At 43.5% G+C, this 26,642-nt stretch overlaps 1 protein-coding gene across 1 annotated transcript; it reads left to right on the top strand.

Moving 5' to 3' along the window:
* Window positions 1-4,916: 4,916 nt before the first annotated feature.
* LOC132666626 (beta-defensin 119) lies at window positions 4,917-14,656 on the top strand. The gene is made up of 2 exons (XM_060614641.3): window positions 4,917-5,153; window positions 14,401-14,656. The coding sequence occupies exons 1-2, from the start codon at window positions 5,099-5,101 to the stop codon at window positions 14,592-14,594; spliced, it is 249 nt and encodes an 82-aa protein (XP_060470624.1). The 5' UTR covers window positions 4,917-5,098; the 3' UTR covers window positions 14,595-14,656.
* Window positions 14,657-26,642: the final 11,986 nt, after the last annotated feature.

Genomic DNA, 26,642 nt, shown 5'->3' with positions numbered 1-26,642 from the left:
CCTCCATTTTACTTGACCAGCCATCAGCATAGAGAGTGAAAAGATCATTTTTTTTTCTGCCTAGTTATTGGAAGGGGAGCCAGGATTTTATGTTCTAAATCTTGGCCTTCTTTTGCTACTGGGGAACTGAAGAAAGTATGTGTGTGTGTGCGTGTGTGTGTGTGTGTGTGTGAGAGAGAGAGAGAGAGAGAGAGAGAGAGATTCAGGGGCTGCCCTGAAGATTGCTCTCCACTCCCCCCATCTTTATTAGAGAGGCCCAGGCACAAGGAGGGCGGCTAGATTGGAGGAATGGGATGAAGAGTTTAGCTTCAAGTTCAGGAGAGGAGTTGCCTGCCATTTGGAGGTGTTGAATCTCCACACAACCAGGAGAAAAGATGGGGGTTCGGCTCCAAGGGTGTTTGATAAAACACCCTGAGGTGATAAGTGTTTGGACAGGATTGCCAGCATGGAGGTCATCACTGTGGAGACAGCCACCATGGCTGTGGTCCTGGGACCAGCAGCCTTTGCCTCCATGTTGGGTATGACAGCCCAGGTGAGGAACAGTTCTCCAGTGCCCAGAGCCGCTCAATGAACGGTTAGCGGAATTCATCAGCAATACCTTGAGCACGAGAAGCAAGAGAAATGAAGATCATCATCATCGAGTAAGGATCAAGTTCCTCCTCATTTACCAAAATCATGGGGTCCTAGTAGGATCAAGTGGAGGAAGGCAGGAAACCCCAACGACAACTGCCATTGGACATCTCACCAGCTTCGCAAGTGGTATCTTGGAGCTGAATTTAAAATGCATACACCGATGGGGCACCTGGGTGGCTCAATCGGTTAAGTGTCTGGCTTTGGTTCCGGTCATGATCTCACAGTTTGTGAGTTCGAGCCCCGCATAGGGCTCTGTGCTCAGAGCCTGGAGCTTGGAGCCTGCTTCAGATTCTGTGTCTCCCTCTCTCTCTGCCCCTCCCCTGCTTGTGCGTGTTCTCTCTCTCTCTCTCTCTCTCTCTCTCTCTCTCTCAAAAATAACATTAAAAAAATAAAATAACATACGTATACAGAAATAAAGCATTTCCTGAGGCTTGAGTGTCGTGGAGTATTCAGAACTGGTATGTGACTATGAACGCATTAAAGAATTTTAGAAGAAACACGCTCACTAGCATCTGTTTCATGGAACACGGCTTGAAGCAGGATGCAGTTGGGGGATATACCAGAGACGTGAATCCATGGAAGTCAAAGAAGCCTGTAAAAGGCTGTGATTTTATTGGTTCTCGTTTTTTCTACCTTCTTGTCGTATGATTAACCTCACAGGTTCGAGGGAGGACCAGCTGAGCTCAAGTAAAAGTACCTAGGCTGTGTGGGACCCTCTGGGAACTTGGTCCCTAGCACTTCCTGCCCCCTGCCCCACTGTGGCTTCGGGGACTGGGTGGCCTTTCAGGAGCTGAGAAATGCAACTTTGCAGATTTCAGGGGGTGGGTGGTACAGGTCTTAGAGAACTGGTCAGGCCAGCCTGTACTGTGTGGGAGGCATTACAAAGGCCCAGGCTACAGTCTGTTCTCTTCGGGGCGGTTCCGGAAGCTACCACACAGTTCCCAGGGGCCACGTTGGCTCTCTGACCAAGGCCTGCCTCTTCCCCTGTCTCTTGGCCTCTTCTCCCACAGTGGCTTCTGCTTGCTGGCCGCACTTACAGCCCCTGCCCCTTGCTTCCCACTTCCCTTAGCCTCGGCCTGGTTTCCCACCTTAACAGAGAAGATCACCATACAACAGTCACGTTCCGGAGCCAGAGAATGTAGGGGTTCAAGGGGAAAATGGAGCTTAACTGACAGAGCTCTAGGTCCTGGCACTTGATGATCTGAGAACAAATCCACATGCACGCACGTACTCAAAAATACACAAACACCCACTCACCCACCAATTACACATCTGTGCACAAACAGCATCCGACTATAAACATTCTCACACATAGAACATTCAAGCACTCACATACACAGAACACACACAAAGAACTCAGGCACGCAAATTATACACAAAATACACAAAATCTGAGCATGCACAGCTATGCACAAATTTACACGTACGCACAAGTACATATGAACAAAATGCAGTGCAAATATAAACTCAGATGCCCAAGTATAGATGTGCTGTAGCAATGAACCTATCTCTTTCCATTTCTCCTTAGCTCAGTCAAGGCTGTTTCTCTGAACGGTCCCAGTGCTTCTTGCCAATCTGTCTAGGAGGCTTCATAAAGGGGCTTATGAAATATTGCAAAGAACTGTACTAAGAAGGGGCCTGGAATCTCCAGGGTGGACCTTGTGGTCTGTTACAATAATGACAGCAGATACTTCTATTGTGGTGGGTAAGTGTCAGGGGCCTTACGTGTATTCACCAAAAGCTTTGTGCCTGTTCACTCATTTGGTCCTCGCTAACAACCTACAGAACAAGCGCCATTGTTACCTGCATCGTATAGCCAAGGGCACAGGTTCAGAGTTAATTACTTTTCCCGAGGCACTACAGTCAGGAGATTAACTTCAGGATACAGGCTTGTCAACATCCTGCAAGGCCGTCTCGTCCCCCGTGCTGAGTCCTGTAGCGGCTGAATAACATTCTCAAGGACACGCAGGCTGCCCAGTTCCCAGCCCCGGACCAGGAGGAACGCCTGGGTCCCCGCTGCACTTGCTGGATGTTCTCTCCTTTTACACCCTGTGTTGTTTATGCTTTTCTGGCTACAATGAGGCCTTGTAATTTCTCCCCGGAGGGAGAAAGAGCCTCCTTGGTAGTCTTCGCTTGCTTGACTCTACCCTGGCAATTATCTTCAATATGGGCTGCTGGAATGATTCTTCGAGGCAAAAAAAAAAAAAAAAAAAAAGAAAAAAAAAAATCTGACCATGCCCCCACAGTCGTCTCTAAAAGATCTAACTATTCCCTGTTGTGCACAGGCTGGATTCCCAAGCCCTGAGCATGACATCGAAGGCCCCGCATGGGGGTGCCTGGGAGGCCCAGTCGGTTAAGCATCCAACTCTTGACGTCAGCTCAGGTCATGATCTCACGTGAGTCTGAGCCCCGCGTCGGGCTCTGTGCTGACAGCTCAGAGCCTGGAGCCTGCTTCGGATTCTGTGTGTCTCTCTCACTCTCTGTCCCTTCCCCCCACTTTCTCTCTCTCAAAAATAAATAAACATTAAAAACAATTAATGAAGGCCCCCACGTGATGATGTGGTGCCTGCCTGTTTCCATCCGGGTCTCCCCTTCTGTCTCAAACGTTCACAACCGCGACTGTCGACTGACTTTTCTCCTACCTTCCTCTGTGGAAATTGGCTTTCCGTTGTCCATCCTTCTTTCCATCCAGGAAGCGCCTGAGCAGTTCCCGTCACCGGACCAAGTCTCAATTTTGTCGGACGTGAGTTGGAGGCTTATGATTTCCAGTTCGGAGGAAAAGAAATATAATAAATATGAGGATGCAAGAATAATGATAATGAAAACCGACATAATAATAGTTAATGATTATTCAGCACCTACGAGGTGTCAGGTACTTGGTTAAGCAATTTACGCAAGTTATCCCACTTAATTAAACCAGGTGTAGTTACGATTTGTATTTGATCATAGGATACTCAGGAAATTTACCTTGCTCAAGGCCAACAGGTACCGAATGTCAGGGCCAATCCTCAATTTCAAATCTGTGTGACATCAAAACCTGTTCTCCAATCCTGGTATTCTTGGATTCTAGAATTCTCTTCGTTCTTCTTCTCCTGTCATAGTTTCTGAAGTTCTGCCTGAGGTCCAGTCCTTATTCAGCTTCCTGAGATGCTGGGCTGAAGGGATACAGTCCACGCACTTTCTCTACACCCTGGAAGGACTTGGGTTGCTTCCCCATTAGATCACTTCTTATAGGTCAAGGTATGTTATTTATTCGGACCACAGGTATTTATGAAGTTCCTGCGATGTGTTGGGTGTGTCAGAGGTTGCTAGCTCCTCCCCCAATATCTGTCCTTCCCTTTTTCTTAGTAAGACTACCCCCGAATGTTAGCTAGCCATGGTTGCCCTAGAATAAGGAAAATATTTCCATTCTACCCTGCAGGTAGGTGTGCCCCTGTGAGTAAGTTCTGGCCAATGTACTGGAGTGGAAGCCGTGTGTGCAGATTCTGAGTGGTGTCCCTTAAAGGCAAAGGTATGCACTTCATTTCCTTCTTTCTCCTCCCCCGGATGGCTGCAGCGGGGACTGGAGCAGCCCTCTCAGGTCATCAAATGAAGCTGCCTGTGGAGGATGGCAGAACATCAAGCCAGGGGGACCCTTGCTCTCTGCTGAATCAGGAAGCTGCTACACTGAACTCCTTGCCCAGACTTTTCCATGAGAAAGAAGTCAATGTCTGTCTTTTGGAATCCTTGTTCGGAGAGAATACCTGTTAAAACAGTTGAATTAATATTCTAGTCCAGGGGAGGTTATGAGCGGTGGGGTTACAAGGCACATTTCTGACATTCGAATGGAAGAGACAAAGATAAAGCATGTAAAACAGAATTGAAAAGAACGGATACATCCGTGCAGGTGGTGCACCAAGGGCTGACGATCCAGAGCCACTGTAGGTGGGAGTGCCGATATCTAGGGTGACTAGGAAAGGCCTGTCCAGGAGGTGACCTTCCAGATGAGGCTGAATGATAAACAGGAGCCAGCCATGGAAGGTCTCAAGGGAGAACAAATAACAAAGCTAAAGCCCTGAACTGGGAACCAGATTGGCGAGGTCAAGGCTCGGAAAGATACGCCTATGTATCCTTTTGTTAGAAAGCTGAGAATAAGTACTTTTTTTAATTAGGAATTTCTTGATGTATGTTTATGCATTCATTAATTAGTTCTTTTGGTCTTGAAAGGCTTAAGAGGCTCTAATTTGCCCGTCTCCTCCCACTATTGGCACGGGTGCTGGCCAGTTTCCCACACTCTCATCTCGTGCTTTGCCACGAAATCTGCTACACACTGTCCTTTGGCCTGGCTGATCTCATATAAATCCTCTCCTGCTAGAATTCACTGCCCACAACCCTGCCAATAAAAGCGAGAATCATCCCCGCTGCACAGAACTCTATTTCTATCCCCTGCAGCACAGCCACCTCCTTCTCCTGTGACCTGCCAGCCATGAAGTTACTTCTGTTTCTTCTCATCCTTCTGGCCATGGAACCAGTGGTCTCAGGTAGCTTGGGTCCCTCTCAAGTGTCTGGGATCGTGGTCATGAACTTTTCACTTTCCTCTCCTCTTCACTGCGGGCAGCACGAAGCTTTTCCTCATCTGATGCGGCTTTGGGAGGTTTCCCCATGATCAGCTCACATCCACATTTTTCCCTGATTCTTTTTTTTTGCCAAGGTGGTGGGATGGTAGCTATTTGGAGCATCTGACACTTAAGGGCAGGGTAGTATTCTGGTGGGACCTGGGAGACGGCTTAGGGGTGATGGGTTGGGTGCAGACTGGGGACTTGTTGGGGGCTTTAGGACATTAGATTAGAAGCTGATGATGAGTTGTGATGGGGAGAAAGACCTTGCGGTTGGAGTGGTAGGGGGAAGATTAGGACGAGCTGGAGGTGAGGTATCGGGCTTCCCTGATGGTTTGGAGAGGGCTGGGGAGGAGATGGGATTTGGGGTTGAGTGGAGGTGGTGCTGGGAGTAGACTGGGGCTTGGGCGGAAGCTGGGAGTTGGTAATGAATAGTGCAGGGTGTCTGATGACTGCTGCTCAGAATTGAGGTTGGTGACTTGATTAAATTTGGGTTTGGCTTAGAGTTCAGGCTCAAGGGGCATTGAGTTGGGTAGGGCTCAGCATCCTACTTCAAATTGGACGGGGTTTTGAATTTGAATTGGGTGAATATGGTCAAGGAGGACTGGAGACTGCATTGTGGCTGGACCCAGGGCTAGTTGAGCTGAAGTTAGGGCCAGGCTGTTGATAAAGAGCTGAGTCTGTTGAAGTGTGGATGAATCCTCCATCTCCTAATCTTATAGTTGTTTATTTCCTTTCTCATCATTCCCAAGCTCCATTAAGGAAGGATCTTCATTGGCAGAAAGTGATCCCAAAGTTAGGAGTAGCAGGTTGGGAGATAGGAAGACAGAGGGTGGGATGTCTGAAAGCCTTGGATCCCCCAAGGTTGAAACAATTGTCTTGGTTCCCTCCCCTCTCAAGATCGCTTCTCTCCTTTCTTGGGACTGTGTCCAGTGTTACTTCCTCAACTGTCTCCCCTTCTCCCCTGTCCTGTTCCTCCTCTTGTCTTGCCACTTGAGGGATACTAACATCTGCTTAATGGTTGTTCCTGGGCCCAACAGCAGAGTGTTGGATGAATAGACATTGCCGGTTGGTGTGCAAAAGTGATGAAGACAGTCTCATTCGTTGCTCAAATCGTAAACGGTGCTGTGTCCTTAGTCGTTACTTAACTGTCCAACCAATGACAGTTGAAAGAATACAGCCCTGGACCGTTCCTCCAATGTCCAAGCAAGTAGAACATAAAGCCAAACCTGGCAAAAGAGGGAATATAAATGGATATCGTGGATAGAAATGGCTTTGTTTCAGGTTCCTTAGCTCCCACATTCCGTTAAAAGTCACAAATCTGTTTCTTGTGGCCGTCAATCATGAGGAATGATGCTCCAAATGGATTGAGGGTGGAGGGATGGCAGGATAGGGGTTAAGAGGTAGCAGAGGGACATCTCTGGGGCTTGGACGCAGCAGTGGGGTGATGGTTCCTCATCTACCAGCTGCAGGAAAGGCTACTGGGTCGGGAGTGGACTGAGAAGTACATCTGGGAAGCCAAGAGACTTAAAGGCACAGCAGGTCCTGAGAGGGGGAGAACCCTTGGGCGGGAGAGTTGGTCCATCCTGGAGGTGAAAGGCTGGGGGTTGACATGGGCTGATTAGAGCCCAAATCGTTGGGTTTCTAGGGAAATTGGCTGAGATGCCTTTTGATCCTGGAGATCCCACAGCGCTAAAGATCAGAGGGTTTCCAAGTGCTAAAAACAGATAAAGCACATGATTTTACCCATTTATAAATGAGTTAGTTCACTATCCAGTTCGTCTGTTCTGTCATGGATTCAGTTGTTCAGTCCCCTCAGCCTTGCCACTTACCGCTGTCAGACTCTGTTCATATCCCCCTCCAGGCTTCAGCTTCCCCATCTGCGAAGTTGGAGCCACAGACAATCTCAAAGCTCAGGATTGTGGGAACAAGGAAGTGAAATAATGTAGCTCACAGTGCCCAGTATATCGTAAGCCCTAATTAATGTTAGCTATTACTATTATTGCTCCTTGATTTCTTCAAGCATTTAAGGAATATGTGCTGTGTGCCTTCCAGCTGTGTTAGACTCTGAGGGAGACAGAAACCTGCCTCAACCCATGGGGAGGGAGAAGACCAACCCATGGGGAACATTCAAGAATTCTGATCGGGTACCTAGAGGACTTGGGTGTCTTCCCGGCTTTGTGGTCTCAAATCCTATTCTCTGGGCCCCATGTATCCAATATAGTTGTTCACCCCTGAACTGTGTTCCCTGTAGTGAGGTCAGAGACCAGGAATGTTCTGTAAAGCATGGTTCATGACATGAAGACAGAATAAGTTCATCCTGACTCTTGGAGATAATTTGCTCTCAGTTCAATATTTCTGCTCTTAGACTCTGGGAAGAGAGACACCTCTTCCTCTGATCCTGGTCCTACTCTGGGTGTCCTCTGATTAAGTCACTCCCTATGGGGCTGAGAGTTGATGGGGGCAAGTGGGATGTATCCATTTAGAGACCGTGTCCTCCTCTCCTTCCAAGACCGTGCTTTGAGCACCTGGGGCGTGGAATTCCCTCCCAAAGAACCCCCGTGCTGTTTCCAAGGACCACATGGGCTTTCCCCAGCTCCACCCCTGGAAGGTGGGGCCCACTGTGTGTGCAACTTAGGCAGGAGGAGGGTCAAGGACACTCTTGTTTGCAGGGGCAGTGGGCCATTGGGGATGTTCAGGCTGCACTGTCCATGTCTTGCATGAAAGAGTCCTCACAGTGTGGGGCAGAGTTGGGGATGGGAGAGAGGAGAGCTGGGGTGTGGACTGAGCCAGCTCCCCTCAGGCCGCCATCTTCCTGCACAGAACTCTGAAGAATCCAAGAATCACAAATTCAAATCTGCCCTTTCAGGTCATTATGAAGGGCTATTTCAAAGATCTTTTTTTTTTTTTTTTTTTAATTTTTAAAATGTTTATCTTTGGCGGGGGGAGGGGCAGAGAGAGAGAGGGAGACACAGAATCCAAAGCAGGCTCCAGGCTCCGAGCTGTCAGCACAGAGCCTGACGCGGGGCTGAACCCCACAAACTGTGAGATCATGACCTGAGCCAAAGTCAGACACTTTGACCGACTGAGCCACCCAGACACCCCATGAAGGGCTATTTCACAAAGGGCCATAGGATAGATTTTGTTTATCTCACTTGTTAGCTTTATTCATAACTGTTAAATATGCAGACATATGATAGATGAGCTTCCATTTGCATTCCTGCCCCGGGACCCACACACATTAGGGTTGTGTCTGGAATCTGGATCGTGCTCTGGTGCACAGCCCATCTCCAAGCTCACTTCAGAGGCAGGGGTTGCGTAATGTGTGCGTCCACATGCTCGACGCCTGTGTGATCTGGGGAGACTCTTAGGCTGCCCACCAGAGCTCCCTGGGCCCTGGGTGAGACCATCCAAAATACTTCCTCACTGGCTTCTCTGCCTCCAGATTCTCTTTGCTGCAGTAAACATGGGAATGCAGATACCTTTTTGAGATCCTGTTTTCATTTCCTTTGGATGTATACCCAGAACTGGGATTGCTGGATCATAGGATAGTTCTGTTTGTAACGCTTTGAGGAAAATATTGTTTTCCATTGTGGCTGCACCAATTATATTCCCACCAACAAGTGCACAAGGGTTCCCTTTTCTCCCCACCCTCATCAACTTTTTATTTGAACTTATTTGAACTTTTTGTTTTGAAATACTTATTGGTTCATAGGAGGTTGCAAAGATAGTACAAAGAGAGGTCCTACGGACCTTTCATACAGTTTCCTACCGAAGATTATATTTTATGTAACCATAATACAATACACAAACCAGGAGACTGGTATTGTTGCAATGTGTGTGCATACTTCTATGGCATTTTCTTGCAACTGCAGCATTGTGTAACTACCACTGTTATCAAGATACAGACCCATGCTATCAGCATAGAGATCCTTCTCCTGCTACTCTTTCACAGTGGCACGGACTCTTCCCTGCCTCCACCGTCTGTCGCTAACCTTAACCTTTGGCAACCACTAATCCGCTTCTTATCTCCCTAATATTTATCATTTAGAAAATGTTATATAAATGGGATCATACGTCATCTTTTGAGATTGGCTTTTTTTCTTTTTAAGACAGCATTATGCTCTTGAGATCTATCCAAGTTGTATGGATCAATTTCTCTTAATCTTTAAAAAAGGTCATTTCTTTTAAAATCTGAGTAGTTCTAGCCAATGCATTAAGGCAAGAAAAAGAAATAAAGGCATACAAGTTAGAAAGGAAAAAAATAAAAACTGTCTGTATTTGCAGATATCATAATGGCTTCTGTAGAAAATCCCAAGGAAGCTACAAAAAAAAATCTAGAACTAATAATTCAGTTCAGTAAGGTCCTAGGATACAAGATAAACATAAAACATTAATTGCATTTCTACATACTATCATTGAATATGTGAACTCTGAAATTAAAAATACAGTACCATTCACAATCACTCCAAAAAGTATAAAATGCTTAGGTGTATACCTAATAAAACATGTGTAGCAAGTGTATGCTGAGAACTACAGAATGTCGATAAAAGAAAGAAGATCTAAATAAATGAAGAGACATACTATGTTTATAGAGTGTAAGATTCAACAAGCAAATATGCCAATTCTCCTCAAACTGGTAGGCACTCTTGACACAATTTCTATCAAAATCCCAGCAGCATTTTTGGTAGATAGAGACAAGATTATTTTGTCTATATCTTGTCAATGGAGAAAAATCCACAAAGGAATGAGACCAGCTAAAACAAGTTTGTACAAAAAGAATAAAGGCAGAGGAAGCATTCTACCAGATATCAAGACTTCCATAGCTAAGGTAATCAAGACTGTGTGATTTTGGTGGAGAGACAGACATATGGATCAATGGAACAGAATAGCAAACCGGGAATAGGTCCACATGTGTACAGCCAACTGATTTTTCACAAATGTGCAAAAGCAATTCAATGGGAGAAAGATAGCTTTTTCAACAAATGGTGCTGGATTAATGAGACATCTGTAAGAAAAGAAAGAAAAGAGAGAAAGAGACGGAGGGGCGGGGAAAGAACCTCAATCTAAACCTCACATCTTATACGAAATTTAACTCAAAATGGCTCATAGATTTAAACATAAGATGTAGAGGCGCCTGGGTGGCTCAGTTGGTTAAGTGTCTGACTTCGGCTCAGGTCATAATCTCACGGTTTGTGGGTTCGAGCCCCACATCAGGCTCTGTGCTGACAGCTCAGAGCCTGGACCTTGCTTCAGATTCTGTGTCTCCCTCTCTCTCTGCTCCTCCCCAACTCGTGCTCTGTCTCTGTCTCTGTCTCTCAAAAATGAATAAACATTTTAAAAAGTTAAAAAGAAATAAATAAAAATAAACAAAAGACGTAAAAGTATAAAACTTCTGGCAGAAAACATAGGAATAATCTCTCAGGCCTAGGGCTAGATGAAAAGTTCTGAGATATGAAAAGCACAATCCACAAGGGAAAAAAAAGTTAGCAAGTTGGACTTCATCAAAATTCAAAACGTTCACTCTGCAAGAGGGCCTATGAATAGGATATACTGAAAGGCAAATTGCAGAAATATTTGCAAGCCACGTATCTGACAAAGGACCTGTACCTAGAATACAGAAACAACTCTCAAAACTAAACAGTAAAAACCAAGCCATCGAATTAGGAGAAAGACAATTCATCAAAGAGGGCATACAGATGTCAAATAGGCACACGGAAAGATGTTCAACATCGTTAGCCATCAGGGATATTCATATTAAGATGATACGATATGGGAATGCAAGCTGGTGCAGCCACTCTGGAAAACAGTATGGAGGTTCCTCAAAAAACTAAAAATAGAACTACCCTACGACCCAGCAATTGCACTACTAGGCATTTATCCATGGGATACAGGTGTACTGTTTCAAAGGGACACATGCACCCCCATGTTTATAGCAGCACTATCAACAACAGCCAAAGTATGGAAAGAGCCCAAATGTCCATCGATGGATGAATGGATAAAGAAGATGTGGTATATATATACAATGGAGTATTACTCGGCAATCAAAAAGAATGAAATCTTGCCATTTGCAACGACATGGATGGAACTGGAGGGTATTACGCTAAGTGAAATCAGTCAGCCAGAGAAAGACAAAAATCATGTGACTTCACTCATATGAAGACTTTAAGAGACAAAACAGATGAACACGAGGGAAGGGAAACAAAAATAATATAAAAACCAGGAGGGGGACAAAACAGAAGAGACTCATAAATCTGGAGAACAAACTGAGGGTTACGGGAGGGGTTGTGGGAGGGGGGATGGGCTAACTGGGTAAGGGGCACCAGGAATCTACTCCTGAAATCATTGTCTAACTAATTTGGATGTAAATTTAAAAAAGTAAAAAATAAAACAAGTTAAAAAAAAAAAGATGATATGGTATTCCACTACATAATTATTAGAACCGCTGAATTTAAATGCAGTGACATTACCAAACACTGGCAAGGAGGCAGAGAACATGGACCTTTTACACATTGCTACTGAGAAGGTTAAGTGGTATGGCAACTCTGGAAAACAGTTTTCCAGTTTCCTTTTAAAAAACAAAATATACACTAACTGTGTTGCCCAGCAAATGCACCCCTGGGCATTTAATCTAAAGACATGAAAATTTAGTTTCAAAAACTTGTAGATGAATGTCCATAACAGTTTGTTTGCCTTTAAGGGATTCTTTAAAAAAAATTTTTTTTACGTTTATTTATTTTTGAGAGAGAAAGAGACAGAGTGCAAGCAGGGGAGGGGCAAAGAGAGAGGGAGACACAGAATCTGAAACACGCTCCAGGCTCTGAGCTGTCAGCACAGAGCCCGACGCGGGGCTTGAGCTCACGAGCCATGAGATCATGACCTGAGCTGAAGTCGGATGCTTAACAGACTGAGCTACCCAGGCGCCCCTTAAGGGATTCTTTAAAAAAAAAAAAAAGACTTTATGCTTTTAGACCGGTTTTAGGTTCATAGGAAATTTGAGAAGAAGGTACAGAGATTTCCCACATATCCTCTACCTTCACTCATGCACAGCCTTCCCTATTATCAACGTCCCTCACAGAGTGGTACATTTGTTACAACTGATAAACTCTATTGACACATCATTATCACCCAAAGTCCATATTTAAAAAAAATTTTTTTTTAATGGTCATTTATTTTTGAGACAGAGAGAGACAGAGCATGAGCGAGGGGCAGAGAGAGAGGGAGACGCAGAATCCGAAGCAGGCTCCAGGCTGTCAGCTGTCAGCACAGAGCCTGACATGGGGCTCAAACCCATGAACTTGGAGATCATGACCTGAGCCGAAGTCAGACGCTCAACTGACTGAGCCACCCAGGCGCCCCACCCAAAGTCCATATTTTACCTTAGGGTTCACCCTGGGTACTGTACTGTGGGTTTGGACAAATGTATAATGATATGAATAGATCATTCCAGGATCATATGGAGTAACTTCACTGTAAATCCTCCAAATCCTCTGTGCTTTGCCTCTTCATCTGCCTCCTACCCCAACCTCTGGTAACCACTGATCTTTTTATTACCCCCGTTATTTTGCCTTTTCCGAAATGTCATACAGTTGAAATCATACACTATGGAGCCTTCTCAGATTGGCTTCTTTCACTCACTGATGTGCATTTAAGAGTCCTCCGTGTCTGTTCGTGACTTCATAGCTCATTTCTTTTTATCACTGAATAATAATCTCTTGTCTGGACAGACCATAGTTTATTTGTCCATTCACCTACTGAAGGGAATCTTGGTTGTTTCTAATTTGGGGCAGTTATAAATAAAACTACAAACATCATGTGCAGATTTTTTTTTTTCATGGTGAAGACTGGTTTATTGGTGGTAGTTAGTATAAGTCAATAAATATTGATCCTCAAAGAAGAACCTAGTTATTTATTGATTACTGGTCCATAGAGATCTGAATGAAATTGAACCAGCTGCCTGCTGAGATGATACACGGAAGTCAATGCTGCTTCTTGGGAAATGGAGCCACAGCTAGCTGATATATAGCATAGGCTGTTCCACCAACTGTAAGCATCACAGTGGCTCTATACGGGAAGACATCAGCTCTCTCTCTACAGGGAGACATCAGCTCTCTCTCTACAGGAAGACCTCAGCTCTCTCTCTCTACAGGAAGACATCAGCTATCTATACAGGGAGACATCAGCTCTCTCTCTACCGGAAGACATCAGCTCTCTCTCTCTCTACAGGAAGATATCAGCTCTTTCTCTACAGGGAGACATCAGCCCTCTCTCTACAGGAAGACCTCAGCTCTCTCTCTCTACAGGAAGACATCAGCTATCTATACAGGGAGACATCAGCTCTCTCTCTACCGGAAGACATCAGCTCTCTCTCTCTCTACAGGAAGACATCAGCTCTTTCTCTACAGGGAGACATCAGCTCTCTCTCTACAGGAAGATATCAGCTCTCTCCCTCTGCAGGAAAACATCAGCTCCGCTACCCTATGGATGCACTGGAATTCCATTATCCTCCTGAAGCTTTTGTTTCTCTGAGCTTGATTTTCAAACTGCCTGTGTGAAGCACAGTGAAGCAGTTCATGTGCAGATTTCTGTGTAGACATAAGTTTTCAAGTTCTGGTAAATACTAAGAAGCACAACCGCTGGATTGTGTGGTAAGTGTATGTTTCGTTTCATAAGAAACTGACAAACTGTCTTTCAAAGTGGCCGTATGGTTTCGCATTCCCATCAGCAGCATAGGAGAGTTTCTGTTGCTTTACATTCTTCCCAGCATTTGGTGTCAGTGTTCCAGATTTTGGTCATTCTAATAGGTGGGCAGTGGTGGCACATAAGTATTTCAAAAAAAAATTTTTTTTTACATTTATTTCTGAGAGACAGAGAGAGACACAGCACAGGTGGGGGAGGAGCAGAGAGAGAATGAGACACAGAATCCGAAGCAGGCTTTGGTCTCCGAGCCGTTAGCACAGAGCCCCATGAGGGGCTCGAACCCACAAACGGTGAGATCTTGACCTGAGCCGAAGTTGGACACTCAACCGACTGAGCCACCCAGGCACCCCACACATAATTATTTCAGCCCTTTAGGTTTTGACTGTGCTCCTTGACTCCTCAGATCTATGTTAGTATTGCCAGTATTAAATGGAAATTAACTATCTGTATTTTTTTTTTTTTTTTTGGCCAGGCAGACATCACACTCTTCGATGCATGGGAAACATGGGAATCTGTAGACCCTCTTGCAGAAAGTCTGAACAACCCTACCTCTACTGCTTAAATTATCAGTCATGCTGCCTCCAGTCCTACATGAGGATAAGCATTTCTGGCAGAGAGACGAAAAATGACTGGAGCCAACAGAATCGCTGGCCAAAAATACCTTGAGTGCTGGTGATCAGCATCTTCAGGCTGCTATCAAGACCCCTTATTAAAATTCATGCACCTGCCACCCTTGTCTGTCTTTTGTCCATTGGAAATCACAGCGAGAGATTGGGTTTTGCGTGATGAGGTATCTGTGCCATTCTGGATCCAGCTCTGTGGGAGAGAAAACTGGAGTGACAAGAAGAATCTAGAAAAACCACGGACGATGGGGAGAGAAGGTCCTGAGGCCACTGAGGGAGAGTTGAAGCGTTTGGGCAGAGCCAGGACTTCAGCTGTGCCGCGGAGGGCTCAGAGGGGGATCAGAGTTAGTGGGATGGATGCACAGGGCAGTGGGTGGGCGTCTTGTAGACAAGCATGCCTTCGTTTATGGAAGAATTTCCTAACCAGCTGCTGTAGTGTGAATAAGTTGTTTCTGCCAAGGCTTCAAGTCGTGAGGCTGGAGGTCTGTCCGGTGATTATTGAGGAAGGAATTTGAATGTTACATGCTGTTGTTCTTTTGGATGATTGTCAGGGACCTTTTATTTTTTAGAGAGCGCGAGCAAGTGGGGGAGGGGCAGAGAGGCAGAAAGAGAATCTTAAGCAGGCTCCACACCCAGCAAAGGGGCCGCCTACGCCACCACGGGGCTCAATCCCCCGAACCGTGAGATCGTGACCTGAGCCAAAATTAAGAGTCAGACACTCAACCGGCTGAGCCACCCAGGCGCCCCAGTTAAGGACTTTTAATCCCTGAAAGTCTACGAGGCGTGTGCCCCCAATGACAACCAACATGAGCTTTTTGAGGTAAAATTCTAATTTTACTTTTTCTGTCTTCCTTCCACTCATATCTCCTTTCTTTCTCCACCTTTACTTCCAAATGTTGTCAAAGGGAGAGTAGCTACATTTACCAGGGATCTTTCTCTAGTCTCTGTCTCAACTTGTTACAGTTTGCTTTTGGGCTTATGGTACCATTGAACTGGCTTGGGCCAAGGTCACTGGTGCACTTCCTTTCTGAAAGGTCCCTGGATGTTGCTCAACTTGCATCTCACTCTGCCTCTCGGTATCGGTAGCGTTTCCAACCACAATTCATCCTCTCCCTGGAAACTGGGTTGGCTGCTGTGACTTCACTCTTTCTTTGTTTCCCTCCTAACCTCTGGGCTGCTCCTCCCCCATTGCCTCTCGGGGTTCCTCCGCTGGCATTTGTCACCTTGCATCCCTCTGGTTCTCTCTCCTTTTGTGAGAATCAGTACTGTCCACATTCCTAGGAGAAGGCTGACAGTTCTCCAGCCGTGTTAACAAGTAAATACCTTGAAAGGTTTTTAACCTTTCTCGTCTATCAAGGACAACTTGCATCCGTGAAGACACCTTGGAAAGCCAAATCATCAGTGACAGCATTATGCTTTGAAAGTCAGACAGTCAGCGCTGGGTTCGCTTCAGGGTCTACACTTCTAGGTGGTCATCAACCCATCTCCACGTCTGTAACCAACACGACTCCCCCAGGACGCTCCCCGCAAATGCTATAGAAGTTCAGCACTTTGTTCTGCTTAAGAGAGCCATGCATGACCAGCACGGCTCTCTTTTATTTAAGAAAACAATCATTTCAGCATTTTGGCTTCAGACACTGAGTGTTAATCTCCTCTTTTGACAATTCTCTTCTCTTCTCTTCTTCCTTCTGTGTTTCTGCCCAGCCTCTCATAACAACAAACCTTATGATCTGGACAAAATTGGTGGTTCTGGACCTCTGTTTCTGTCAGAGTAATGGTCTAAGAACCCGGATGAGCCCTCCCATTGAGAATATCTAAAACACTTTACTTAAAGTATACAAAAGAACTTCTTACGCATCCTTGACCTTGCCACAAAAGCATAAAGAATATTAAGGCTGACTGAAACCTGGTGTTTTTCTGAAGGCAGTAACTGAAACTGGCTTCTGTCTTGAAAGCATTTGCTGAATCAGGTGAACTTGAACTTGATTTCCATGGCTTTGGCCAGGGTCAGGCGTAGGCAGGGGAGAGGAGCCAGCGCCCAGGGTCTGAAAAAATGGGAGTCCAGGAGAAGACTCCTACATAAGTCTCGGTCCTGAAAGTGTTACACATGCTGTGTAAGGATAAAACATACAACTCGGGTGCCTGGGTGGCTCAGTTGGTTGAGCGTCTGACTTTGGCTCAGGTCATGATCTCACATTTCATGTTCGAGCTGTACATCGAGCTTGCTGCTCTCAGCTTGGAGCCCGCTTTGGATCCTCTGTCCCTTTCTCTCTCTGTGCCCACTCCCACTCGTGCTCTCTCAAAAATAAATAGACAAAACAAAAAAGAATAGCCATTCTTTTAAACAACAAAAAACAGAAAAAGCCCAAAACAAAAAGATACAACTTTCCTTCTCCTTTAGCAAGCCTTTTTTGAGGAAAATTGTCTGGTCTTGAACCTTGATACTCAGCACACAGAAAAAAAAAATCTCTACTGGGAATTTACAACCTCAAGCTGGCTCTCACATATCACATAGTTTCTTAGCCAGAATTCATGGCATATGGATGGTCTGAAAAAAAAAAAATCAAGCTGATGATTCAGTTAAAGTTGCCCCAAAGTAGTAGTGACAAAGTTGTGTGACAGAAACAAATGAAGGAGTAGACCTTTAAGTCATGACTCAACGAATTTATTCAGATGAAGCGCCAAGGAAAATGCATAAATCAGAGCCCCAAACCACAAAAGCACAAGGAAATAAGGCACCATGAATTACGGCCAGGAGAAACCACAGACCAGAGATTCAGGACTTCACGGACTCCAAATATCAGAATTACTAGTAATAATAATTTTAAGGATAATTAAAAAAAAAAATTCGTGCGATTTGAATTTTCCATCATCACGGGGGTATCACCTGACCCTGTGGAGGGGCATTTTAATGCTGGGTGGAAACGGAAAGTCTAAGTGGAGACTCAGGAGATCTGGAAGGCATAAATAAACCGTAGGAGCAGGTGGCTCAGATGGCTGTGTTTTACTGCCTCTCCTACATCGCACACTAATGGTGCCACAGAGAATTCCTATGTTTAGCTAACAAGGAGGAAAAAGGTAAGCCAAGTTTGTGAGTGGCTTACATGATGTGCTATCACCAGCCAGAAGCGCTGCAAAATAGCCCGATTTAGAAGTGCCCGAAATTCAACAGTGAGCAAGAGAAATCCTTCCTGTAGAAGGAGGGATGGTCTAAGGTATGGATCTAAAGTAATTCATGGCCAGTGGTAACGGGTTGACTGGTGGGCTGGTCAGGGTCTTAGAAAGAGCAAGATTAGAAGTCTGGGGGAAAATGAGGTGGGAGGTGGTTGTGTGGGTTGGCCTCTCTGAAATGAGATGGGGTGCATGGCTATTTTTATGCCATCAGAGGGAGATAAATAAAGCTCTCGGTAACCAAGTGGACAAAATGACCCATCTTTTTACCCACAATTAGGAGGCCATCCCTACCCTTGGATGTCCATGTGTGATCAAGGCTTGGTCGAGGAAATGGGTTTATGAAGCCAGCCTTTCAACAGCTCCTATTCCAACCTTGAAGCAATTGGGGCAAAAAGGAGTCCTTATAGCTTATACCTGGGCCAGCCAATTTCCTACAGTGAGTGATGATACAAGGCTTTAGGGTCAAAGTTAGTGAGTAGTAAAATGGATGCTTTCTCCTGAGACGTCCGCCGTTGTAAAGCAAGGCTTTAGTATCTTAGGAGCTACTCTTATAAATCCAAGGATTTGGAATCTTGATTGTGACAATTTTTGCTGCCACCAAGAGACAGGATGAACACAAGGGCTGCCTCTGGTATACCAAATCACTTGTTGAGAAGACAGGACAATGGAAAGATGAGCTTTGGAATACTTAACTAAGCGGTTAAAGCTGTGCATAGGTCGCCAGCAAATAAGGGTCACTAGAAACGGGTTAAAACTTAAGAATTTGAAATTTTGAGAAAAGCGCTGAGGACTTTATTGTTGGAAGTACTGAAAAATTTCAGACTTCTTTACACAGCTGTTTTTATCTAGAATTACACATTGATGGAGGGCGGAGGTGGGGTGATCACTGTGGTATTTTCAGTGCTTTATCCATATGACTTAGTCCATCCCCCTGAGGACAGGGTGAGTGACAGCCAAGAAGAAGTCATGAGCTTTGATGAACCTCTCAGAAAAAGATCTGAATTTTTAGTTCCAAGTCAGACTTTTCACCTTCTTTATTCTTGGTGCTTATTTCAAAGCAGGGTGTAGTGGAACCTGCTACAATTCTATCAGTAATATCTGATTGAAAATTCTATATGGTTGCGGTAGAAGCGATAGGGACTTTCTGGCCTGGAACGTAGCAGACTGTTTTTATCACTGTCAACTTTGCAGGTTTCCCGCAGTGTCCCATTTGTGCCAGCATTTTTCCCACCACTATAGGCTAAATAACGAAAGGAGAGACTATTGATTTTAGCTTACTGATGTGCTCAGTTTTACAAACATGACTGTATATTGGCAATCCCATAACAACATCATGGGTCATAATTAGATTCTGGCTTTAAGACTTCCAGCTCAGGCCTGGTAAATACCATGTTTCTAAAAGTCTCTTTTTCCCAACCTCTTTCCTGCCATTTTTTTAACTTTTCTGAAAGTGAGGTGAATACCTTGCCATAAACGAACAGAAACTTGCTAGTCACAAGGAACTATATATTATATATCCGTGGGCCTGTTTGACACTATCCACGTAAAGAAAGTTCGTCTGGTTATCACTGTTGATTGAGTTTCTTGCATTGGTTGTGGCCCAAGTGGTTAATTTCTTTAAATATATATTCAAATGAGTATATAAAATATACCAGTAACAATAAAGTGAATACTCACGGGTCTGTATTCTCATTAAGGAACAGAACGTTACCGCATACTTAGAATAGTGTAGGTATTCCTATGTGAGATGCTTTGTTCGCTCAGGTATTAGGGAAATGCTTCTTCGACTTTGTAATGTGCATAGAAATTATGTAGAGATCTTGTTAAAATGTAGACTCTGGGGGCGCCTGGGTGGCTCAGTCGGTTAAGCATCCAACTTCAGCTCAGGTCATGATTTCACGGTTCATGGGTTCAAGCCCCGCATCGGGCTCTGTACTGACAGCTCAGAGCCTGGAGCCTGCTTCGGATTCTGTGGCTCCCTCTTTCTCTGCTCCTCCCCTGCTCGTACTCTGTCTCTCTCTCAAAAATAAACATAAATTTAAAAAAAAATGTAGATTCTGATTCAGTTGGTAGGGCAGGGTCTGAATTTCTGCTTTTCTAACAGTCCTCTAGATGATGCTGGCACTGGTCCATTTTACATCGCAAGATTTCAGGCCATAGAAAAACCTCAGTGAGTTCCATGCACTTCATGTCATACATTCTGTGTTTTCCAACCAAATGTCATATTGGAGTTGAAAATCTCATGTATTCAGAAATTAAATAATATAGTAAAAAATAAAATTTAGATTAGAAGAATCGTAAACTAAAGTCAGAAATAATGAAGGCAGAAATAATGAGAAATGTCTAGAAAATTTCTAGAGAGACTGATGAGGGGAAAAAAAAGGAGACAGTAAAAATAATAGCTATAGTGAAATGGTGAAATCAAAACACCATATTAAAATAACAGAAGAGAATTCTGTTCTTAACAACTCCACACCAATAATACTGAGAACCCAGAGGAAATGTGTAAATCCTTAACGATATTCCAGGGATGGCCCAGGAAGGAAATATAAACTTGATTAGATGAATGAATGTTAAGAAACTGAAATAGCGGTGAAAAAAAAAAACTCTTCTTCCCCAAAGCCTCAACCCTGGATGGTTTTTAAAATTTTGGTAAAATACGTGTCACATAAAATTTGCCATCTTAGCCCTTGTTAAGTGTATAGTTCAGGGGCATTAGGCACATTCGTATCATTGGGTCACCATCCCAGAACTCTTTTTCACTGCAGCGCTGAAACTCTGTACCCATGTGGGGCGTCTGTATCTCCCTCTCTCTCTGACCCTCCCCCGTTCATGCTCTGTCTCTCTCTGTCTCAAAAATAATAAATGTTAAAAAAAAAAAAACTCTGTACCCATTCAAAGTGACCTCCCCATCCCCCTCACAGCCACCAGGCTACTTTGTCTCCATCTGACTAGTCTGGTAACCTCATACAAGTGGACTCACAGTATTTGTCCTTGTCGCTGGCTAGCTCAGCATTATGACTTTAATGTTCACCCATATTGTAGCATGGGTCAGAATTTCACTTTATTTTTTATTTTTTTAAGTTTACTTCTATATTTTGGGAGAGAGAGAGAGAGAGCACAAGACAGGGAGAGGCAGAGAGAGAGGGAAAGAGGGAGGGAGAGAGAATCCCAAGCACACTCCACAGTGTCAGCATGGAGCCTGACGCAGGGCTTGATCTCACAAACTGTGAGATCGTGACCTGAGCCAAAATCGGGAGTCAGAACCCTCGACTGACTGGGCCATCTGGGTGCCTCTGCTTCTGTTTCAAGGCTCAGGAATATTCCATTTCATGTGCACACCACATTTTGTTTGTCCGTTCATCTGTCAGTGGACATTTGAGCTGCTTCCACCTTTTGGCTCTTGTGAATCACACAGCCCTCCTGATTTTAAAGGTGAGTTCTTCTAATTTCGTGGAAAATCAATCGAAGTATTATCTTATATAAAATGTTCCAGGGGCACCTGAGTGGCTCAGTCGGTTGAGTGTCTGACTCCAGCTCGGGTCACGATCTCGCGGTCTGTGATTTCGAGCCCTGTGTCGGGCTCTGTGCCGACAGCTTGGAGCCTGGAGCCTGCTTTAGATTCTGTGTCTCCCTTTCTCTCTGCCCCTCCCCTACTCGTGCTCTGTCTCTCTCTCACTCTGTCAAAAATAAATAAACATTAAAATTTTTTTTAAATGTTCCAGAAAATAGGAGGGAAAAAGAATTATAGGTCAATTTTGTTTATAAATATAAACTCAAAAATATCCTAATTACAGTATTAGCCAACTGAATTCAATTGTCTATTAAGATACATCATAACCAAGTAGGGCTTAATTCCAACTGCAAAGCATCATCCAGCCTAGAAAATCTATCAATCTATCAATGAAACTTCCTACCTTTATAGAATTAAATAGATAAGTAATAGAATTACTCTTATTTGATGCAGAAAAATGATTTGATAGAGTTCAGTGCTTACTTATAATGAAAACTCTCGGCAAAGCAGGAATAGAGAGGATTTCTTTGATTTGGTGAAGGTTATGTATCAAAATCTAGAGCTAACATTATCTAATGGAGAAATTCATTCTTGTTGAGGTCAGGAAAACAGACATACTCTTATTGCTATTGTTTATTTTTTTTTAATTTTTTTTAACGTTTATTTATTTTTGAGAGAGAGAGAGACAGAGCATGAACGGGGGAGGGTCAGAGAGAGAGGGAGACACAGAATCCGAAACAGGCTCCAGGTTCTGAGCCGTCAGCACAGAGCCCGACGCGGGGCTCGAACTCACGGACCGTGAGATCATGACCTGAGCTGAAGTCAGACGCTTAACCGACTGAGCCACCCAGGCGCCCCTTATTGCTATTGTTTAAAATAATAGTGGTAGACATGGTCAGGGCTTAAAGGAAAAGCAACAACAACAATAGCAACAAGCAAAAGCCAAATCAAAACAAAAGCATAAGTATTGGAAGGAAAGGGATAAAATTGTCATTTATTCCAACAGGCATGATTATCACATAAAAAAAAAAGAATCAACAAACTTTGTAATTAATGGGTATATCAATTTACAAGAATCAATAGTACTTGTCTACACTAACAATAACTAACTAGAATGTATAATAAAATATACAGCATGGCTATGAAGTATCTTGGGGTTTTTTTCTTGTTTGTTTAGTTTATTTGTTTATTTTGAGAGAGAGAGAGAGAGAGAGAGAGAGAGAGAGAGAAAGAGTAAGCAAATGCAGGGGAGGGGCAGAGAGAAGGAGAGACAGAATCCCAAGCAGGCTCTGAGCTATCAGCACAGAGCCCAATGCAGCACAGAGCCCAATGCAGGGCTCGAACTCACACTGTGAGATCATGACCTGAGCTGAGATCAAGAGTCGGATACTTAACCAGCTGTGCCACCCAGGTGCGCCTGAAGTATCTTGTTTTAAATGAAGAATATCCAAAACCTCAATGGGATATATTTTAAAACTCAAATAGCAGATGTGATTTTAAATGGAATGACTTAATTATTGCAAAGATTCACTTTCCTCTAAATTAATCCATAAATTTAATGCACTTCTAGTTAAAATCTCAGTGGTATTTTTGGAAGACTTGATTATACTAGTTTAAAGTTTATAGTGAAAAATAAAGGCCACCAAGAGGTAAGATTTCTTAAAAAAATAAAAAGCAAGACAAAAGCTTGCCCTTCTAGATACTCACAGAATATAAAGCTATGGCATTATAAAAAATATAGTACTATCACAAGAATAAATACATCACTAGAACAGAATAGGCAGCTGAAATAGATCCATGCTTAAATGGGGAACTTAATATGCAGTAACAATGACACTATGACTCAATGGAGAAATTGATTTTTCCATTTCCCAGCATACAGTGCTGGGAAAACTGGCTCATTCCATGAGAAAAATAAAAATGGATTTATACATTTCATCTTGTGAATGTGAAAGGCATAGTAAAAAAGTTGTTAGAAAATAATGTCGAAGATTCCCTTTGAGACAGAAGAATGAGGGAAAACTTTTTATTTTTTTTATTTTATTTATTTTTTTATTTTTTATTCTTTTCAATATATGAAGTTTATTGTCAAATTTGTTTCCATACAACACCCAGTGCTCATCCTAAAAGGTGCCCTCCTCAATACCCATCACCCACCCTCCCCTCCCTCCCACCCCCCATCAACCCTCAGTTTGTTCTCAGTTTTTAAGAGTCTCTTATGCTTTGGCTCTCTTCCACTCTAACCTCTTTTTTTTTTTTTCCTTCCCCTCCCCCATGGGTTTCTGTTAAGTTTCATAGGATCCACATAAGAGTGAAACCATATGGTATCTGTCTTTCTCTGTATGGCTTATTTCACTTAGCATAACACTCTCCAGTTCCATCCACGTTGCTACAAAGGGCCAGATTTCATTCTTTCTCATTGCCACATAGTACTCCATTGTGTATATAAACCACAATTTCTTTATCCATTCATCAGTTGATGGACATTTAGGCTCTTTCCACAATTTGGCTATTATTGAGAGTGCTGCTATAAACATTGGGGTACAAGTGCCCCTATGCATCAGTACTCCTGTATCCCTTGGGTAAATTCCTAGCAGTGCTATTGCTGGGTCATAGGGTAGGTCTATTTTTAATTTTTGGAGGAACCTCCACACTGTTTTCCAGAGCGGCTGTACCAGTTTGCATTCCCACCAACAGTGCAAGTGGGTTTCTGTTTCTCCACATCCTCTCCAGCATCTATAGTCTCCTGATTTGTTCATTTTGGCCACTCTGACTGGCATGAGGTAATATCTGAGTGTGGTTTTGATTTGTATTTCCCTGATGAGGAGTGACGTTGAGCATCTTTTCATGTGCCTGTTGGCCATCCAGATGTCTTCTTTAGATAAGTGTCTATTCATGTTTTCTGCCCATTTCTTCACTGGGTTATTTGTTTTTCGGGTGTGGAGTTTGGTGAGCTCTTTATAGATTTTGGATACTAGCCCTTTGTCCGACATGTCATTTGCAAATATCTTTTCCCATTCCGTTGGTTGCCTTTTAGTTTTGTTGGTTGTTTCCTTTGCTGTGCAGAAGCTTTTTATCTTCATAAGGTCCCAGTAGTTCATTTTTGCTTTTAAGAGGGAAAACTTTTTTAACAAAATCACCAAGCAGAGCCCATAAGACAAAAACAACAACAAAGAACACAAAAACACACACACACAAAACCCCAAACAGATTGGATTTGATTAGATCAGAATTAAGTATTTTTGTTCAATGAATGACGTATCATGGGCAAAGGTCATACATAGGTATGTGATAGATTGGGGGATAATATACCCAGTGACTAAAGCCAGTGACTAGGGAATAATATCAAAGACAAAGAACTTCACATCAACAAGAAAGCATCACCTGCCCAGAAGAAATAATGGGCAAATGCTATGAACAGGCAATTAACAGACGTGGAAAGAGTCACTTGTTCATTTAGTCAACAAATGTTTGTTAAGTGTTGATTACATACAGGCACTGTTCAAGATACAGCAGGATACATCCACTAACAAAATAAACTAAATGTCCTGCTCTCAAGGAGATGTCAGTTTTTCAGGAGACAGTAAGTAAGACAGCGAATGAGAGAAGAATGTGATATATTCTTTATTTTAGATACAGTTGAATACAGATGATAAGCATTATGAAGAGTAAGAAAGCAGGGAAGAGTGGATAGGGAGTGAGTGATTGGAAGAGATAGCAAAAGATCTCACTGAGAAGAACGTGAAAGAGGGAGCTCTGAGACTAACTGTGAGAAAAGTACACCAGGCAGAGGAAGCAGCAGGTACAAAGGCCCAGGGGCAGCATCTATCCTGAAGTTTTGGAAAAACCATAAGGTGGTGACCCTGTCTACAGGATAAGTTAGGTGAAGAGTAATTGGAGAAATATAATTGGAGGTTGAAATCACGAGGGTCTTGCAGCTAATTGAAAGGAAGCCGTTCTTGTATTTTAATCATAGGATAAGAGAAATGCTAATTAAAACAACAGTGCACTATTACTAACCCGTGAGACTGGTAAAAATAGTATTGGGTGTTGGCAGGACGACGGTAATATGGTGGCCCTGGTGCACTGCTGCTGGGAGGTATGGAGATTTCCTTGTTCTTATAAAATATCTTAAGTTTATTGTTGAGAAAGATAGAGACAGCTCGAGTGGGGGAGGGGCAGAGAGACAGAGGGAGACTGAGAATCTCAAGCAGGCTCTATCCTGTCAGCACAGAGCCTGATGCAGGGCTCGAACTCATGAAACCGTGAGATCATGACCTGAGCTGAAACCAAGAGTCAGACGCTTAACTGACTGAACCACCCAGGCACCCCTCCTTGTTCCTATAAATGTCACTGGGTTTTACTCTCGTTCCTTAAACATAAGGGTTGGCCAAGATAAAACACAAAGCCTTTATGCTTCCTTCATCATCTCAACTCTTCCGTGTAAGGGGCTGGCTCCCAATTTGTACCTCCTTTCCAGAACCCTCAGCCTTGAAACTCCAGAACGTGCAGTATTTCCTTCACTCCCCTCATGCTCTGAGTTCCCATGATTCATGCATTGCTTTTATCAGTCTTTCACATCTGTCTCTTTCCTAGTCTCACCCCCCCTTCCCATCAGAACTCAAAGCTGACCCAGTTGGTTCCATGTGGACCACATGGAATTGTCCCGATTGTGCTTGGAATTGCAATTGGAGAATTACTCAAACCCTGATCGCCAGAAACTTTTACAGGCCATGTCCTAAGAGGCATATGAGGGAGGAATTCATGGAATAAAATACTTTACACTGACCTTTAACCTGGCCATTTGACTTCCAGGAATCTATTCTGTATAAATCCTTGTCCAAATATGTAAAGATACTTATACAAGGATGATCACTGGTGAGTTGTTAGAAAATTGGGACATTCCCAAATGACTGAACCTAAATTACAGCTTATCTTATAGTGAGATTTCACAACTCTACAAAGAATGAGGTAGATCTTTCGGTGATGACATAGAAAGGTAATCCCAAAATACTACTAAGTGAACAAAAGGCTGCTGCATACCCATGTATACAGTATGTTTACTTTTTTCTTTTTTTAAAACATTTTTAATTCATTTTTTAATTCAAGTATAATAATGCTAATAAGTAGTCAGTCAGAGAAAGACAAATACCATATGTTTTCATTTATATGTGGAATTTAAGAGACAAAACAAATGAACAAAGATAATAAGAGACAAATAAAAAACAGACTCTTAACTACAGAGTGCAAACTGATGGTCACCAATGGGGAGGTTGGTGGGGGATGGGTGAAACACATGAAAGGGATTCAGAGTCTACTGATCATGATGAACACTGAGAAATGTATAGAATCGTGGAATCACTACACTGCACACACTATGTTTACTTTTTTCTCATAAAGCAG

This window comes from Panthera onca, chromosome A3, assembly GCF_046562875.1.
Source record: "Panthera onca isolate mPanOnc1 chromosome A3, mPanOnc1 haplotype 2, whole genome shotgun sequence".
NCBI lineage: Eukaryota > Metazoa > Chordata > Mammalia > Carnivora > Felidae > Panthera > Panthera onca.
Note: the sequence above shows the minus strand (reverse complement) of the source record. Positions and strands in the feature narration are given on the sequence as shown.